Source organism: Nematostella vectensis, chromosome 15 (assembly GCF_932526225.1).
Source record: "Nematostella vectensis chromosome 15, jaNemVect1.1, whole genome shotgun sequence".
In the NCBI taxonomy this organism is placed as follows: Eukaryota; Metazoa; Cnidaria; class Anthozoa; order Actiniaria; family Edwardsiidae; genus Nematostella; species Nematostella vectensis.
The window spans coordinates 5,539,308-5,557,618 of record NC_064048.1 but is presented as its reverse complement, the minus strand read 5'-3'; the positions used below and the strand labels follow the sequence as shown (position 1 = coordinate 5,557,618).

Sequence of the window (18,311 nt, the reverse complement as noted above, 5' to 3'; positions counted from 1 at the left end):
TTATGATAGAAACTCAAAGATTGGTAATTCTATTCCGCGTGGATTTATTTTTGTAATTAGGATCATATTATAACTAACTAGTTTTTTTTGTTTGCGACTTGTCACCCAAATCTTTTTTTTAAAGTTCTTTATATTTTTACAATAATATCAGCATACGTGCCAACATTTTATTGGGCAAAAATCTTTGCTTGATATATATAATACATTTTTCTTTTCCAGAATGATGATTTACCCGGAACATGTTGTTCAACTCATTATATTGCTAAATCTAATTGATTAAAAACTACGATGATGCGATATGATGACTGCGGCGGTCTCTGCATGTCAACTAATAGATGTGGTGATGATGATGATGATGATGATGATGATGATGATGATGATGATGATGATGATGATGATGATGATGATGATGATGATGATGATGATGATGATGTTGATGATGATGATGTTGATGATGATGATGATGATGATGATGAATTATTATTATGATAATGATGTTGGTGATGATGATGCCAATGATGATATCAACGATAATATAATGATGCCAACGATGATAAGGATTGAGTAGATATCAACCAATGCATGGCGATGATGATGATGATGAATATGACGATGATGTTGATGATGATATTAATGAAGTAGATATCGACCAATGGATGACGACGACGAATACGGTGATGATGAGGATGAAGAAGACGGTGATGATAACGATAAAAGTAGATGGAAGGGATATCCTTGATGCAGGTGTTTAACAACTCTTGCGGGAAGAGTTTGCTTCCTTCATTGAGATACCCTGATCGGTTCTCTGAGTGGCAGGTGTGACGGAGGAGGATGCACTTGATAGGGTTCTCATCAAAGTCCAGTGCGACGTCTTTCGGTGAAACTCCTTTCTCACCTAATGTTTATGACATAGCTGGTGTCAGGATATGATAATTGGTTCCCAAACTAGTACTTATGTTATATATCAACACAAGGTTGAAAATTTGAACGCCTCTGTGAAACAGATTAGTTGCGCTGACGTTTCGAGCTGTTAGGGATAACAAAGGACTAACGAAGAGCTTTGTGTCGATTTATACATTGTCTACACATTGTTTATACATTGTCTACACCTTGTTGAGGCCACATTTGTCATAACCTGCCACTTTGCAAAAAGGTGTAGATCTGCGCCTTCATTTCTTTAAATTGACCTTCTAGGTTTTGATGAATTTGATGATGTAAAGTTTTTATCTAAATTCCAGTTATGAAAAAAGCTTAGCTAGCTCCGCTAATTGATATTATGGTGGCAGCAAATATGACACACCTTTATGAAAAATGTGGCAGTTATGACAAATGTGGCACACCTTTATGACAAATGTAGCAGTTATGACAAATGTGGCACACCTTTATGACAAATGTGGCACACCTTTATGACAAATGTGGCAGTTATGACAAATGTGGCACACCTTTATGACAAATGTGGAAGTTATGACAAATGTGGCACACCTTTATGACAAATGTGGCACACCTTTATGACAAATGTGGCACACCTTTATGACAAATGTGACACACCTTTATGACAAATGTGGCAGTTATGACAAATGTGGCACACCTTTATGACAAATGTGGCAGTTATGACAAATGTGGCCCACCTTTATGACAAATGTGGAAGTTATGACAAATATGGCAAACCTTTTAAAACAAATGTGGCACACCTTTATGACAAATGTGGCACACTTTTAAGACAAATGTGGCACACCTTTATGACAAATGTGGCAGTTATGACAAATGTGGCACACTTTTATGACAAATGTGGCAGTTATGACAAATGTGGCACACCTTTATGACAAATGTGGCAGTTATAACAAATATGGCACACTTTTATGACAAATGTGGCACACCTTTATGACAAATGTGGCAGTTATGACAAATGTGGCCCACCTTTATGACAAATATGGCAAACCTTTTAAGACAAATGTGGCACACCTTTATGACAAATGTGACAGTTATAACAAATATGGCACACTTTTATGACAAATGTGGCAGTTATGACAAATGTGGCCCACCTTTATGACAAATGTGGAAGTTATGACAAATATGGCAAACCTTTTAAGACAAATGTGGCACACCTTTATGACAAATGTGGCAGTTATGACAAATGTGGCACATCTTTATGACAAATGTGGCAGTCGTGACAAATATGGCAAACCTTATGAAAAATGTGGCAGTTATAACAAATGTGGCACACCTTTATGACAAATGTGGCAGTTATGAAAAATGTGGCAGTTATGACAAATGTGGCACATCTTTATGACAAATGTGGCAGTCGTGACAAATATGGCAAACCTTATGAAAAATGTGGCAGTTATAACAAATGTGGCACACCTTTATGACAAATGTGGCAGTTATGACAAATGTGGCACACCTTTATGACAAATGTGGCAGTCGTGACAAATATGGCAAACCTTATGAAAAATGTGGCAGTTATAACAAATGTGCCTCAACACACTTCGCCTACGTAGACCATCTAGTTGTTTATAGCTTGACTGTAACCTTTCTAGTTATACCACATAGTATACTTTTGTTAAGGCTGCATTTTCTTATTTTTAGCTTATTGTCGGGGATTACTAGCAGGCTCGTAAACAAGATTTTGCTTGGGATTGAAGTGTGTGTGTGTGGGGAGGGGGGTATCTTTGTTACCTGTAATGGCACGGGAAATTGTGAGAAGAAATAAATTTAAAAAAACTTCTTTTGTGAGTGAATGAAATTTATCCTATCTTGCAACAAAAGTCGGCTTCATTCAGAGCTTAAAATACTCTAGATCATATTTCAAATAGACTTAAGATTAAACTTTGATTATTGCTAAATATTTAAAATGAAAGCAAAACGACAGTTTCAGTCTTAATAAAAAGGCACGCGCAAACAGAGTTTTACTATTACTGACGTGCGTCAACTTAGGGAATGCAAACCTGAAATTATCTGAAGTTGCCTATCAGTAGGCAACCTACCTCTGAATTGCCGACGCAATGAAAGGCAAAAATCATCAGCCCCTATAAAAACAAGAGCTGTATCAATATAAGAAATAGACAGGCCTTTACTTTTCACCCCACTCCTTGTATCCAACCCTGAATGTCAAACTTAGACTGAAACAACCTCCCTCCCCATACAAAACAAGTCTTCCTTGCGTTTTGACCGATTCTCACTTACATCACTTAAACTAAGGCCAATGTATGGAACTGACAAAATGCGAAAGGAGAACTTCGATGCGAGAGGCGCATCATCGATATCAAAGGGACAGGAGCAAAAAATGGCAAAATTAAAATTGTAAGGTTGTGTTAACTTTATATTTTGTTGATATTTTGTCTTTTTGGTAGATGATCCGTTCTTGAGATATGATTGAGCAAAGTTGCCATTATTAATCATTAAAAAAGTAGTAATTTCGCCCAAATTGAGCAATTTTGGACAGATCAATAGCCTTACAGTTTGCAATATCTCAAGAACGGATTATCTACCAAAATATTCTAAAGTTTATTTTGTTTTATATTACAGAAGGAACATTTATGCAAAAAAATCTAGCGAATATAAGCTAACACGACCTTACAATTTGAGCTTTGCCATTTTTGCTCCTGGATATCAAAGTGGTAGCACCTTTAGGGGCATCGCCAGGGAAAGGGGGTGGTTGTAATAGCTTGTCAGAGGCAAAGGGTGTGTGTTTGGCCGGCGCTAGGGCAGCAGGCGCGTCCCCAGGATTGGCCGAGGGTGGGGGGGGGGGGGGGGGGGGGTCAGCGCAATCATATGTACGATATGGATAAAGCATATTATTTGAAGATTCCTTCATAAGAAATGACCCACTTTTTAACCACCCTGGCCACGTTTTTTGGTGCACCATGCGCATCCCCTCTATACGCGCCTGTATCAGCAATGGGTTACCGATAAATCATTGACGATAAATAACTGCGTAGTTTTATGCTTGACACGAGTGTTCCCCCAAGGGTTCCCACTAGTTTTGGTATAAGTCTCAGAACAATCGACCCTTATGGTCTATAATATGTAGCAGCCACCCCCCTGCTTAAGAGACTGCATCCGCCCTTACATACTTGAAGGGAGTTGGTGGCAGCGAAAATGTATTGTATCACGAGGGTACCCTCCATGGCGGTGAACAGACCAAAGATCCAGCTGAGGCCGAGTAAGGGAAGAAGCATTATTGACACACGAGCTCCTGTCCTGAGAAACAATATAGAAAGACAAGCCTATAGTTATATTCCCGATAGCAACGAATTGTAGTCTGTAAGAGATTATCCGCGAGATCGTGAAGGTTGTTGAACGCGAAACAGGCAACAGGAAGAACAAACTGTGAAAATTATAGACGATGATCAGACATTGGCAGTGTAATTGAGTTAGCAAAAAGTGTTCGATGAAAAGTTATGGAGTTTTAGTTAGAACAGACCACCTTGTTTTCATGTTACATTTCTCCAATTCCTTACTTGACACGATGTGAGACTTCCGCATTATTCTCCAGTTTGGTCCTAAGCCTCAGAACCGCCCCAAGCACCACTGCGTTCACCTTAAATTAATTCATGAAAAAAAAATTAAATTAAAATAAGTTGAGCATTATAATGACATCATTTGCGTTGCTACTCTCAACTATATTTATCTACAATACGACCCCACTGGCTTGAACTCGGAATACTAATTAGCCCTCAGTTTTATTGCCCTTGGATTTGGACCTAAATGTCAGACTTGGTGTCTAACTCATTTTGCTAATTGTTATTGTATATAAGCAACAGCTTTTGTGGAAGCTGCTTGTGATGCGCTACATTATAGAATTCACTCCTATTCATTACCAGGATGACTACAATCGCAGGTCCGGTGAAGGCCCAAATGGTATGGTCAGTGAGAGAGAGCCAGCAACTAGAACAGAAACAAATAATCTGAGCCAGGCTACCCCGCATACCTCTCTTCCTTATTCCAGGGCCTACTCATCTTATTGTTCTAAATGGTATAGTTAGACTGAAGACCCTTCTAGCTTTTGACAGTATGAGCAGAACATATGCAATGCCAGTATATCATATACGTCTAGTTCCTGTTGTGCTGGGCTTATCTATGTCAACCAATAGGCGTTAGGCTTGACATTGATTTAAAACATAGTAGCTACTCACACATGCGCAGTACCTACAAAACTGATTCGTGCTCAGGTTGCAAGCATTTGAAATTGTCTTGATGTGGTCGACGGAGTTTTTATCTTTTTTTAGTTGCAGAAAAGAAAAAAAGAAAATGCTGAACGCTAGAAACGGTAGACACGACAATAAGATGCGCTTGATTCTTAGCTAACACATGTTTATGTGGAACTTATCTCTTGTCAGTAAAAGTTGATGTTAGCTTTGTTGTGTGTACGCGACTTACAAGTTTGGTGTCCCATATCCTTTATGTGATATACATGAAGCAATCACTACGATACACATTGGAAGACCTGTCGAGCAGAGTCAGTCATTAGGTCAGTAATTAGGATCCCAATCCAGGTAGTCAAGATCGGAACTTTCAGAGAGAATGTATTAAGACATGTAGTAGCCTGTAGACAAACACCGAGAAACAATGTAATTTGCATGATTTTACATAGTTTTGTGAAAGAGTTTTGGATAAATTTTTAAACTCTAAGATTACAAGAAATGACAAATAGAGGCTTGGCTGTTCCCTAAATATTTTTTAATATTTCTGTTTTTGTTCAGACCAGGTTTTTGCAGCCGGAAGCAGGGGTCGCGCCTTGCCCTATGCCCTCCCCTAGCTAAGCACCTTTGGGCAGTTTCTTTATTAATTTAGAAACGATCGCTTTCATGCTTCTATTGTACTCATGGGATGCTAACCTAATTTATTTTCATGGCATAAATCAGAGGACCAAAGCCGCGTTGTCACCAGTTTACTTCCGGTCGATTGCGTAATCATCTTCTATGGGCAAATTATTTCAAAACTGTGAAAGCAATGTGTCTATTGGAAGTTTCTTTGAGGATGTGACTGATAATTTAGAGCAGATGGCCTGTTTAATAGACTGGATTTTCATAGATTCTTTTGTCTCTAGTCGCTTGAGGTTTCCGTCGGCCCTAGTAAACTGGTGAAAGGAATAGAAAAAAGACCTATACTCATATTACTTGGATAAATTATACACATCAAGGGATAGGAGTATTAGTGACTTTTATAGAAGAGTAGCTTACCCCATCCAATGAAGTAGTAGAATTTCATCATGGCGCGCGTGATGAAGGCAATGATGATCATCTGGTAAAGATGGATGCCCTCAACCAGCATCCATGAAAACACGGACATGAACGCGTAGAACATAAGCGCGGCGTATAGCTTACAGCCAACCTGTAAATGGAAATGTATTACCGAAAAGAAACGCGACGTATGCCTTACAGCCGACCTGCGAGAGGGAATGTAGTATTGAAAACGAGGGAGGCGTATGCCTTACAGCCGACCTGCGAGAGGGGATGTAGTATTGAAAACGAGGGAGGCGTATGCCTTACAGCCGACCTGCGAGAGGGGATGTAGTATTGAAAATGAGGGAGGCGTATACCTTACAACAGAACTTTCGAGCATACTGCCTCTTTATCCGTGTCAAGCAGCAAGTAGCAGTTGCCCCTTAAGAGGTATTAGCCTCGAAAATTCTGTCTCTTATCTATTCTTTTTAGCCTTTCTACCAGCCACTTACAACACCTCGTTGCATTGTAACTATCTTTATTTTTCGCCAACTTTCTTCTCGTCAATTTTGCTGCAGGCCACATAAAAGGATTTTTTTAACTTTCTTTATAAAACCATGTTATTCCCCACTTTTTCTATCGGAAATTAAGTTCCGCACAACTCAAGTTAGGTATTTCTTCTAACTTTTACTTTAATTATTATCCAGTTCCCTGCGAACAGCCCATGGCAGTTTTTTTTTTCGCAATTTTTATTCCACCATTACCTTACTCTCAACCAGCTCTTCCGTTCCTCCCGCTAGGAACAAGATCTGCGAGACGCCGACAGCAATGCAAAGATTGCAATGGATCCTTGTTCTTTCAGAGCGCAAGACCCTAGACATAAAGACGTATAAGTGTCGCTGCATGTAGAATGAGTGACGGCGGCCAACCTCGTCCCAAGATCTCTCTATTCTAGCCTGCGCAGTCAGCTCTTTTATACCTTAAACAGAAAGACCTGTCCCCGAGAGTAACCTGAGAACGAGGCAAAAGAACAAGTGACAGGGTTATATGATTGGGCTAGGTGGTGTATACTATATTTTTTTAAATACGACGAGTAGTTAAAACCAAAAGCATTTCAAACAAGACAGGAGGCTTGCCCTAAGAGATAACTTACCCTGGGTGGCAAATTCAAAACAAAATAATCAAGAAAAAAAAAAACATCAATAATGATTGCGCCCGTCATTACACACAGACACAAGAGAACGACGATAAAAATAAAATATTTAAATGAAACTTAACCCTTTCTAAAAAAAAAGGATTCTGGCTAAGGGCTAAATAACTTGCTTTTGTTGCTGTTATTTTGCCGCTACTTTCGCTTTTTTTTCATATCAAGAAAATGTAACAAAAAATTGATCAATTCCTTATTTGGAATACCTGCAATTTCACTTCCCTTTTGGCTTCGTAATTTTGGAATTTTGAATGGGAGGAGCTAAAAACATACTTTGACCATAAACGTATTAATATGAATATTTGTAAAAAAAAAAAGGGCATTATAGGAACTACACTAAGTTTTATCGGTACCTGACCCACAAAACGCAAACGCTTTTTAAACGTTTTCTAATTCTTGTATGAATTAAAATGCTGATTTTACTATGTTTCGTACTTACGGGAGAGAGATAAGGGTGACGACAGTGAGAAAGACTCCGAGTATAGACAAAGTGCAGCCGATGTATGTAACGATTGACAGTGCTCGGGTGTGCTTGGCAGGGATTGGCTGGTAGAACAAATAACGAGCATATACATCGCTCTAATGCCTAGTGCACACTAGCAACATAACAACATAACGACATGGGCGCGCGCACTTTGTTTAGCCCGACATAAAGACATGGACATAATGACATAAAAGAAAAAACATGTTTTTTTCTCTTATGTCGTTATGTCCATGTCGTTATGTCGAAGATAAGAGTGCGCGCGCCCATGTTGTTATGTCGATATGTCGCTAGTGTGCACTAGGCAAAAGAGTACCTTGTTAATAGAAAAAAAGTGCCAACTCAGACAAAACTAGAATACGAAATGTCACTGAAGGCAGTCTTCTGACTCTCTCTAGTATGGATACAAAATAACAGCCCAGAAAATCATATTAATTGATATTATGAGTTTATTAATGATAAAATATTTTGAGATTACGATTAGCTTACCATGTCTCCAATGGACATAAGCACTGCATAATTAGTCATGTGATCACATTTGCATTCTGTGATAGTGGCATTACTGAACGACAAGTGACATCCACTTGAGGACCACCCGCGTCTCTTGGTGTCCCTAAAGAATTCATTATGAAATATAAGTTATCGGGATTCCTGGACATCTTCCATATATGGAGAAATTCATCATCTATATTTGGCGTCTAAGTAAAAAATAGCAAAGCTAACATGTGAATGTGATTTGAAGAAAAGGGCAGAAAAAAAGATGAAAGCATTAACACAGAGCTTGGAATAATAAAAGGATTTACAATATCGATTTAATAATAAGGGAACTTCGACTACTCAAGGGCAGTAGAGACACAATTTGTTAGGTTAAATTTTGATAATAAACCACGATATTCCCTCTAATTTGACTGGGATGCGCCTTGTTTCCGACGCCCCGTCTGTGTTTGATAAGAAAACACGGGTCAAGTTACGTTACGCAATCTGAGCTACTACCCCGTGGCGCGCGAACTTTACCCGACGCGATATACTAAACGTGCTCGACTAAGAAAAATATTTGTAACCAATAATTAATATAATGATAACAGCAGCAATAATAAAAACAATAATGGTTATGAAAAAATATGATTATTAATAATGATCATGATTATTGATCATTGATCATGATCATGAAAACAATTATTTGAAGTGCTTACCAGAAGACGCATTTCGGGACCATTTCACTGTTGTTTGAAGTCTAGAACAGAAAAATGCTCCCAAATATCAGTCAAATGAACGAACAGGAGTATTTACAATACGCCGCCATCTCCAGCCATGATTCAAGCGCAAAACTCATAAATAGTAATAAAATATCGGACTTCTTTTGTTTATGGTTTTTGATGTTCGCATCCATAAGCGATTATGTATTAAAAAAATATTATTAAATTAAATAACATATACCTGTAATATGTTATACAGACCTTATTGTTTCTAACCGTTATGACGATCGGTTTGGTCAGCGGTTGTGTCGGAGGCGGGTCTACCGTCACTGCGATAATCCGGCTTGATAGCTTCGAGTTTTTATCGCTACAGAGTTAAAAACATAGTTGGCGAATTGAGGTATGTGGCGTACGTCATTGCTGTTCATTCGTTCTCTAAATAGACTGTAGAAAGTATACAGAATTTGGTGTGGCATCCAATGAGAAGCTATTTATTTAAATTAAATAAATGCTTTGCATGAGTTCAGATATGGACTTCAGTATTGTGTATGTTTTGATTTAATTGTACTTCAAACTGAAATTTCTCTAGAATTGCTGTAAGTATTATTAAAAAGGCGTGTCTTACAAATTTTATATTATAGAAAACACTCTTTTCAATCAAACTGCAAGGTTTTTAGGAATGTATCGTTCTATGAAATCTACTCTGTTTTCATTCAAAAACGGTTTATTTTATTACATCCCAATAACACTGTTACTATACGAATTTGGGGGTGGCGTACCAATAGGAACTAATCACCATAATGCAAATAAAGATTTCGCGTGACTTTAGGTATGTACTTAAGTAAGTGTATGCCTGGTATGTATTTATAATCATAAACGTCCTTTGTCTAGAAGTACTAGTAAGTAATATCAAGAAGGCGTGTCTTACGAATTGATATTATAGAAGACGTTAATTGTTATCAGATAGTAATTCTTTTGTCCTGTATCATTTTATTAATTGGACATTTTCTTCATTCAAAGTTTAATTATATGCAGCCCTATAAAACTGGAAGTATACGTTGTATAATTTGTCAAATTTCATGCTTGTACTAAAAAAAAATTTGAACAATTAAGCATATTTACTGCACCATTTTCATGTAATAGTAGGACTTTCCCTAGTCTTGCAACTGTTAATTGATAATAATAGGTTAGATAATGTACCTGTCTGTTTGTTTAGCGGACTGGAATTCATAGAGAGGGTCGACAATCATAGCCATGATTCTCGCAAACCCTGAAAATTACAAAAATAAAAACATGTCTAACACAGTCTGTGGTCTTAGGGTCATCCGGGTTCTTCAGAAAAAAACGGCGAAAGGTTTTGGCAACAGATGGGTACCACCCAGGGTTTACTGAGAGGAGGGGGTGGGGGGGGGGGAGGTGGGCAGGCATAAGGCATAAGTATCATATGGAAAAAGCGACTTATATGAAGATTCTTTAATTAGAAATTACCCACTCTTTGACCTTAAGGGTGTACTGACATTAGTGTTGCTCAGTAACGACGTTGCTACGCGCATATACATAACATGGAATTCGTCATTCCTAGCTTTCCCGAAGGGAAAGAAGCAAAAATATGCGTTTCAAGTTCACTTTTCCTTAGCAACAGATGTTAGTACACCCTTAAAGGGGGGGGAGGCACCCCCTGTGTACGCGCCTGGGCAACATCAACATAGCGGGAAGCTTTCTCGATTAAATTTTGAAATTGACTTAAAAAACTGTTTTAATGTAGCAAAAGCTGCACAAACAAAATCCGTATGTATTCGTATAGTTACATATTACCTGTCGACAAAGGAAGAATAATGAGTGGGTGTAACGACAATTACACCGATGAAGACGAATATCGAATGTATTTAGTTATATAAAGGTGTACCGACCTTTGGTCCTCCAGCCCGATATTGCGTCACGTGGTACGACCACAGAGCCCCAATCTGTTTCCAAATTACCATGTTGAAATCCTTCAAACGTTGCTACGGCAACTGAGCCGAAAGCAATGACTAATTCAGAAAACAAAATAATAATAAAAAAATGAATAAAAATATATACATTAACGTGTCTACAAAATAGAAAATCTTGAAAGAGTTATGTGTCATCAGAACACGTGTGTCTGGGAATCCAATCAGGAGAAAGACGAGAGTTGTTTCGGGTGACGTCACTTCATCAACAGGAGACCCGACAAGTCTGTGTATTTACCCATGTTTGAAGTACTGATCCGTATAGTTTTATTTGTTGAGGAATTCCCCATCTTGTAGGCAACATCAAAGCAATATTGCTCTATGGCTACCAGGACGCTCATAGAGCTCAGATTCTGAACAAAAAGATATATAGGAAATCACAAGCATTAATACGGGACATTATAAAGATATCAAATATAATTTGTTGACTGTATTACCTCTTTACACAAAACATTGAATTACATACATAACAGGTTCAAAGTATTTTACAGCTTAACGCCGTAGTTGGGGTGTTGGCATGTCCCCCCCCCAAAAAAAAAATATTTTCAGAAATTATTTTAAAAAATGACCTGTAGGGGCGTGGCTGTGCCCCCCCCCCCCCCATATTTTTCTTTATTTTGCTCCCTCCCCCCTTCCCCCAATCGGCCTGTTATTTTCTTGAAGCGGTTGCCCTGATTTAGGTTGCCGACAAATGTTCTGCATAAAAAAATAATTAATCTTTAAGTGACGATTTTAATTTTGTAATAAGCAAAAACAGGCGCATAGATAGATAGATTTTTAGATTTTATTCATGGCACCTTATAAAACATTTACATCGGCGTAAATCCACAAATAATATGTTTTCTTACTTTGCCCTCTGCATTTTATTCTTGTTTCGAATGATTAGGTGACGTCACCGTACGTAATCATCAAGCTTCACATTTCTTGCCTTCATACATTCAAAAATATGTTTCGCTAAGCGCCGATTCACGTTTTCATTCCGGCTCAATCCCATAATTCTGACGAAGTTATTTTCTTTGTTGGCATGGTGTCTAACATTGATACCTGCATGCGTTTTAAGGAAATCCAGTAAATTATCCCGATCATCTTTATAGGCCGGACATTCTAACAGAAAATGCTCTTCATCCTCCACTTTACCTGTCTGGCATACTAAGCATTTTCTTTCGTTAGGTTTTTTATATGGCTTTTCATACCTTCCAGTTTCAATTGCTAGCTTATGATTGCTTAGCCTGAATTTAGTAAGGGCAATCCTATGGTCAATATTTTTTACGTCCGTTAGATAATCTTCTAAATTGTGGGACAGTTTAAACTTTCTGAGCGTACGCAATTTGTACGCAATTTTGCGCATGACCAGGGGATGGGGGAGAGGAGGGGGATGCGAACATCCCGAATGCGAACATTTCTTATTGAAGGACCTTCAAAATGTATCCTTTTTCAATACGATTCCAATTACTGCGCATCATGCATGAGTTGGTCATAAAGCTAGAGAAACATATATCGTCATCATCACCAAAATCATTTCATCGTGACTATCATGATAATTATTTTGCATTATTATCATTATGACTATGACAGCCACCACGATTATCATATTTAACCGTCCTTATATTAAACTTTGCCATCGTTGCCATTAGTATTGTAAGCACTTAAGAAGCTCTTTTATTTACCGTTTCTTGAAGCCCAGACTGTAGTTCCTCCAAATTTCTTATCAAATTAGCTGATCGTACGATGAATTCCTGAATCAAGGATAGCAAGAATTGTTATTAACAAATTCTTTATTGTAGTACAGAATAAAGCTGTTAGATGGTAATATGTAAAAAAATATGTTAAAAGCTTTTAGTTGTAAAATTTAAGGTACAAACGTAGTCTTCAGGCTACATGAAAAACAAAACGTATTAAAAACTTGGATGGAATCAGTATAGTGATACCTTGATTGACGTCTCATTTGTGTAGTCTATCTTGCTTGCGTTATAGTTAATGATTTGGTAATACTCTATGGGTAAAAGAATTCATAGAAAGAGTTTACTATAAACAATAATGTCTGTATAACATCATCATCAACATCAACAACATCATCATCTTCATTATTACCACCACCACCACAACCACCACTACCATCATCGTAATGAAAAAAAAAACAGCAGAAACAACAACAAAAACTACCAAAAGCACAACAAAAGCACAACAAAAGTAATAACACAATCAAAAACAACCTAACCATATAACCAACACCATCGCAATCATCACCAACATTGTCATCAACAAGAGCAACGTCATCATCATCATCGTTAACAAAAGCAACAACATCAAACAACAAGAACAGCAACAACAAAAGCAACAATCAAATTTAGAAAAATCCCAGAGGGTAACTCCCAAAATGACGAGTAACTGAAAACCTTTTTTCACACCATTTAAGACCTCTTCCCTCCCCTCGTTTATAATGCTGCTAGTAACACCATGTCCGCTACTTGCTGATGGGCTAATGATTCCCTGGCTGGGATTGGTCACAGATGCCACTTGAGTGGCCGTCTTCAGGGCGGATGGTGTCACTAGGGTAGATGACGTCATCTGATATTGTGACGTCATGGAGAGCATAGTTGAGTAGGGTTCGTGCGTAGGAGCTGCTGAGAAGATGGGAGCGCTTGATGGGAGAAGACACTTGGGCAAGGAGGATAATATCGGTAAAAGGGCCGAATTTTCTGTGGCAACAAGGATTCGTGTGAACAATACAAATAGCTATAATATTAAAAAATAGCATTAATATTATGGCCTCATGCATTGCATTTACGTATCTTTGGTTTTATGGCAATGTCAATGAAAAATTGGCACGATAGGATTTCGAAACTGTCACATGTGCATGCATTTATGTTAGCATTTTACGTGTGCGCGCTTAAAGCCGCATCCTCACAAGTTTACTTCCGGTCGATTAGGTAAAAATCTCCGATGATTTTTAACGGGAAATGTGAAAAACATTTAAAGATTGCAAAAGCAGTGTGTTTATTGGAAGTTTCTTCGAGGAAGTGACTGATAATTTAGAGCGGATGGCCTGTTTAATATCGCGGTTTCTAATATATTTTTTGTCTCATGTCGGTTGAGGTTTCCGTTGGCCCTCCGGAAGTGAACTCGTGACAATGCGGCTTTAATCCTGCAACGCGCTAACCCTCAAAAGTAAACTATTTCGATCCTCCTTTCATGAAGCAGTCCTCGGCCTTCACGTTAAAACGTGTCATTGCCAGTGTTTCTGTAACTGCACCGATTGATATAAAATAAATATAAAGATAAATACCTCTGATTGAATCCAATAAGTCGGTTTCGTCAACACCAGAGCCATATTTAATATTGTCTTTGAAATGAAGATTATCCTTCCAAACCGGGTCGAAATTGAAGAAAACTAAAATCTTAGGAACTGCTTGCAGCCCTGTCGGTGGAAGTGCGCCAGTATACTTTGTATAAGCGGTAACATGCTTCATGATCAAAACAATAGTCGGCGTCTTGCTATAGGGCAGGGCAAAAAGGCCATCAAGACTGAAATTCTTAGTGCTAGCAGATTTTATCCGATCGAGGCTCGTTATTGCCTTTTCCAATGATGTCATGTTGTGATATGAGCCAAATTGAATTGCCAAGGAAGCATTCGCTGACTCAAAAAGAGCGACCGCGACATCAGAGGGTTTTATAATGACTCCAGTAAAATCTCTGCTTCCAGCCAGTACTCCCTTTATTATGGTTTTATGTTCAGTAAACTTTTCGTCTTCGATCTCGAAGGTAGAGTCGATTCCTATTAATAAAACAACCGTTTTTTTTTTCTTTGGACCTAAAGAAAAGTAAATAGTTACTACAATGAATACAATGGTACCTCTACTAAGGAACGACCATTTACATTTTGGGTCTGCTATTAATCTGCATCCCCCCCCCCCCCCCCCCAATCAAATTTCTCAAAAGGGCTGGAGTAAAACCTGCTTGTGGGTTTTTTCTTTATTTTTTAACCGCCAGAACTTAGAGATTGATAAGCATTTATTATTCTTTTTTCGATTATAGAGAATACGGAGAAATAAGGGATATTTTTCGTGTAATGGCGCGATCGAGAATTTTGTTTAATAAATAAACAACAATAATCATTATATAATGAAAAATTAAAGTCCGTTAGTCGTGTTTGCAAATCAGGGTAGGACCATTTTACTTTGGGGGGGAGAGGGTGGATGATTTCATGTGCGCAAGATATTTTTCCGCTTGGCTATTGGCTGAGCAATATTGTTGTCGTTTTAGGGGCCGGTACCGAGGAATTTTAGGTTTTTTTTTTTTTTTTTTCATCAGAGGCTTTTTCCATTGACTCATAATGGTCACATTCACTTTTTTTCTTTTCTGAATACAATTCACAAAGTTTGCGAAGCATCTGCGGTACGGCAGCCCTAAAAATGACAAGAATCGTGCAGGTTTTCCAAATAAGGAATATATTAGTTTCCTTATATGAAAGTGACCGCGTCTTGGAAAAACGTCAATTTTTGGCTAAATTTTCTTGATATGGGTGGATTTGTGGTGCATGATTGTTTTTTTTTTTTTTTAAGGTTTGCAGTAGATTTTATTCAGAACCACCCACCCGACCCCCCCCCCCCCCCCCCCAACTCCCCTCAAAAGTTGAATGGTCTGTCCCTTTGCCGGCTGAATTGCCGAGAATTTATCGGCGGTAATGCATAAATTTACGCATAAATTAATGAACGGTAATGCATAAACGACGGTTATCGTTTTTTTTTTTGGTATATTTTTGATGCTCTGAATTCCTAGTCTATACACATTACAGTAAGAATGGATTGTCTGATGGTGCGTCAACGCTGTAACATGAAACTTCTTTACAACAATAAATTTACTTACAGAAAACATGAGAAATTTGATACCATCTCCTTTATTCATGTTTTAGACAAACAAAAAGAGTGCGAATACATTGAGCATTTTTAATGAGGTCTGAGGGCACATGTCCCCTTATTTGAACGGAAACAAGACAACGCATTTTGGCTGACAAAAGGTTAAATATTAAAAATAGCGCGAGCAAATAAAACATTGACGGTATTTAGGCAGCGCAAATGAAAGGAAAATAAAATGTCTAGCTCAGTGCAAAGTTATGAGCGTATGTCGGCGGCAAAAGTCTGGGTGTGGTTGAGCTGCCCTGTGATACCTTTTTTGCCTTGTATTTATAGGTCAAATTTCTTGGCTTCCTGATAATGTTAACGAGGAACTTTGCCCTACGGCAAAGTTTGACCTTTTCAACTTACGCCCTTTAGTTAAAAATCATTTTAATGGAATCTTCTAATAAGTAAAATGTTGAAAAAGTGTATATTTCTGATTAATGGGCGAATTGTTTCTATTGAGTATTGAGATTTTTCAAGAGAAGGTTCCAGATTGTGGCGTCATAATTTATATTTGCAATAATCTTAAGGAAAATAGATAAAAGTCTTAAAAGCTTATACAAAAAAAAAAACGTTCTAACAAGGCACCTATTTCGCAGCCGTTTTTTTATTCTTGCTGGGAAGATATTAGACCCCTCGGTTGCTGGGGAAAAAAATCGTCTCGGATGGTTCTGCTGGCAAATTTGTGGAGTCGAACTAGTTGTGATGGGAATATTTTTGGGGGCGCTGGAACCTAACCTCTGCTGGCTGGGAAAAGACGGTCCCTTCTGAGAAAAAGCAACAGCAGGGGCAGATCTAGCTTTTCGCTAAGGGGGGCTTTGGCGCAGAGACAAAGGGGGGAGAGGGTATTTTTTGTTACATATGGGTTTTTGGCAGCCCAATGGGGGGTGGGGGGGTTAACCCCATAAACAATCCCCTTAGATCCGTACTGAACAGCATCAGAAGATATTGAAACGACAAAATATGCCATTTTAAAGTGTTTCGGGAAAGTTAGATCGTTGTATGGCCTTGTAGTTTGGACTATGTATTCCGTCTTAACAATTATTGTTAGGACTTTACCACGCAAAGGAAAAGTATGAACGAATGATAATCAAAAAGAATTGTAACAACTAAATGCTGCGGGGTTTACGGTTTTCCGTTGTTGCTGTAAAAAAAATGCTTAAGAAAAAAAAAAGTGAAAAACCAGCGAGATCAGGCTCCATTTAAATATATGTAAACGAGTAACTGCACAAATGTTTAAACTTGAATTTCTGTTTTAAATACAAGTATGAAACACCTCTAAGTGCTAAAAGTATACTTAGATAGAGATCGTGCATTCAAAGTAATGTAACTTTTAAATGATACTATATATATAACATATAGATATATATGCCTACCTTCCACAAGCGTCGGGTTTAAAATTGTTACAGCTAGCACAATGGAATTTAACAACATCATCCTTCCCATGGCGATAATTCGAGTTAAAGCAGAGTGTAAATGTTTTGTTCTTTTCCTTGCTCCTTGTGATTCGCCGTCTCAACACAAACATTTGTCAAAGCTACTCCTATTCGCGTTTTCATACAAATGCAAGATAGCACAGTGCATCCTGTTTGCTCAAGTCAGCCTGGAAAACATCTGCGCCCAAAGCAAACTTTTCATACCTCGTTCTCAAGGCTAATTCTTCCTTACAACGAAATTTCTATCTTAGCTGCGTTTCAAATAGCCGTTATTTTTCTTAGTAATATCTAAAGTACCTGAAAGCATTTGCACCTATGCTGTTTTATTATTTTCGATTATTTTCAGGGTTCACATTTTAGTAAATTGATAGCTGATTTCTTTTTTATTTGCTAAGCTCGACAGGATTTTTCGAAATATTTCGGAAGAAAGCTTTTGTTTCTGTAGATGGCTTGACATAAACAGACAAAACTATTTTTCCCTAACATAGTCAAGTTGCCTTATAGACATATTTTTTTTTTGCTATAGATTCCCTTACCATATCAGTTCGTCAAGAAAACCGTTTAAGACCGAAGTGTATTTGTTAGTTCAGAGCAAAAGTTGTCATGTGGTTGATAACAGCTTTTTACTGCTGTCAGAGAAAATAAAGCCAATTTTTTGTACATGACGTATCCCATTATATACACAAGCCTTTATTATATCCTGGCATATTTTTGAGGCTTTAGTATTATTCTTTCAGCTGCAAAAAAACCAGGTTTGTGTGAAAGTGTGAGACCACTCTCTCCTATAAACCCCATGCATATATGCAATACGCATAATGTCCACCAGGATATCACTCCCTACTCTGTTATTGCCAGAATAACTGATGATGCAGGCGCGTGTCTAGAGGGGAGGGGAGGGTCGAATAAAGGGGGGGGGGGGGGTGGATTGGGTGGATATCCAA

The 18,311-nt window shown here is 38.1% G+C and overlaps 1 protein-coding gene across 3 annotated transcripts; it reads right to left on the bottom strand.

Annotated features, from left to right (window-relative positions):
• Positions 1-153: 153 nt before the first annotated feature.
• Positions 154-17,592, bottom strand: LOC5522323 (adhesion G-protein coupled receptor D1). 3 transcript variants are annotated; one of them, XM_032367643.2, is made up of 20 exons: positions 17,311-17,592; positions 14,323-14,847; positions 13,433-13,735; positions 12,965-13,029; positions 12,704-12,772; positions 11,275-11,389; positions 10,959-11,078; positions 10,249-10,318; positions 9,310-9,415; positions 9,046-9,086; positions 8,342-8,465; positions 7,811-7,917; positions 6,929-7,037; positions 6,183-6,333; positions 5,380-5,446; positions 4,821-4,887; positions 4,461-4,540; positions 4,074-4,200; positions 2,985-3,026; positions 154-895 (listed from the first exon to the last, which is right to left on the bottom strand). In XM_032367643.2, the coding sequence occupies exons 1-20, from the start codon at positions 17,378-17,380 to the stop codon at positions 749-751; spliced, it is 2,505 nt and encodes an 834-aa protein (XP_032223534.2). In that variant the 5' UTR covers positions 17,381-17,592; the 3' UTR covers positions 154-748. The 3 variants fall into 3 exon arrangements, with proteins under 3 accessions (XP_032223534.2, XP_048578697.1, XP_032223535.2); XM_048722740.1 differs by having other exon boundaries at positions 13,433-13,657; XM_032367644.2 differs by having other exon boundaries at positions 14,323-14,811.
• Between the last annotated feature and the right edge of the window lie 719 nt (positions 17,593-18,311).

Bases quoted from the DNA above. Each gene is read 5' to 3' on its own strand.
- LOC5522323 (XM_032367643.2), bottom strand. From the start codon at position 17,380: ATGGGAAGGATGATGTTGTTAAATTCCATTGTGCTAGCTGTAACAATT. The intron at 4,201-4,460 runs GTAAGGAATTGG...ATTGTTTCTCAG, and splicing joins GAAGTCTCACATCGTGTCAA to GACAGGAGCTCGTGTGTCAA. The intron at 896-2,984 runs GTAGGTTGCCTA...CATAAACATTAG, and splicing joins ATTGCGTCGGCAATTCAGAG to GTGAGAAAGGAGTTTCACCG.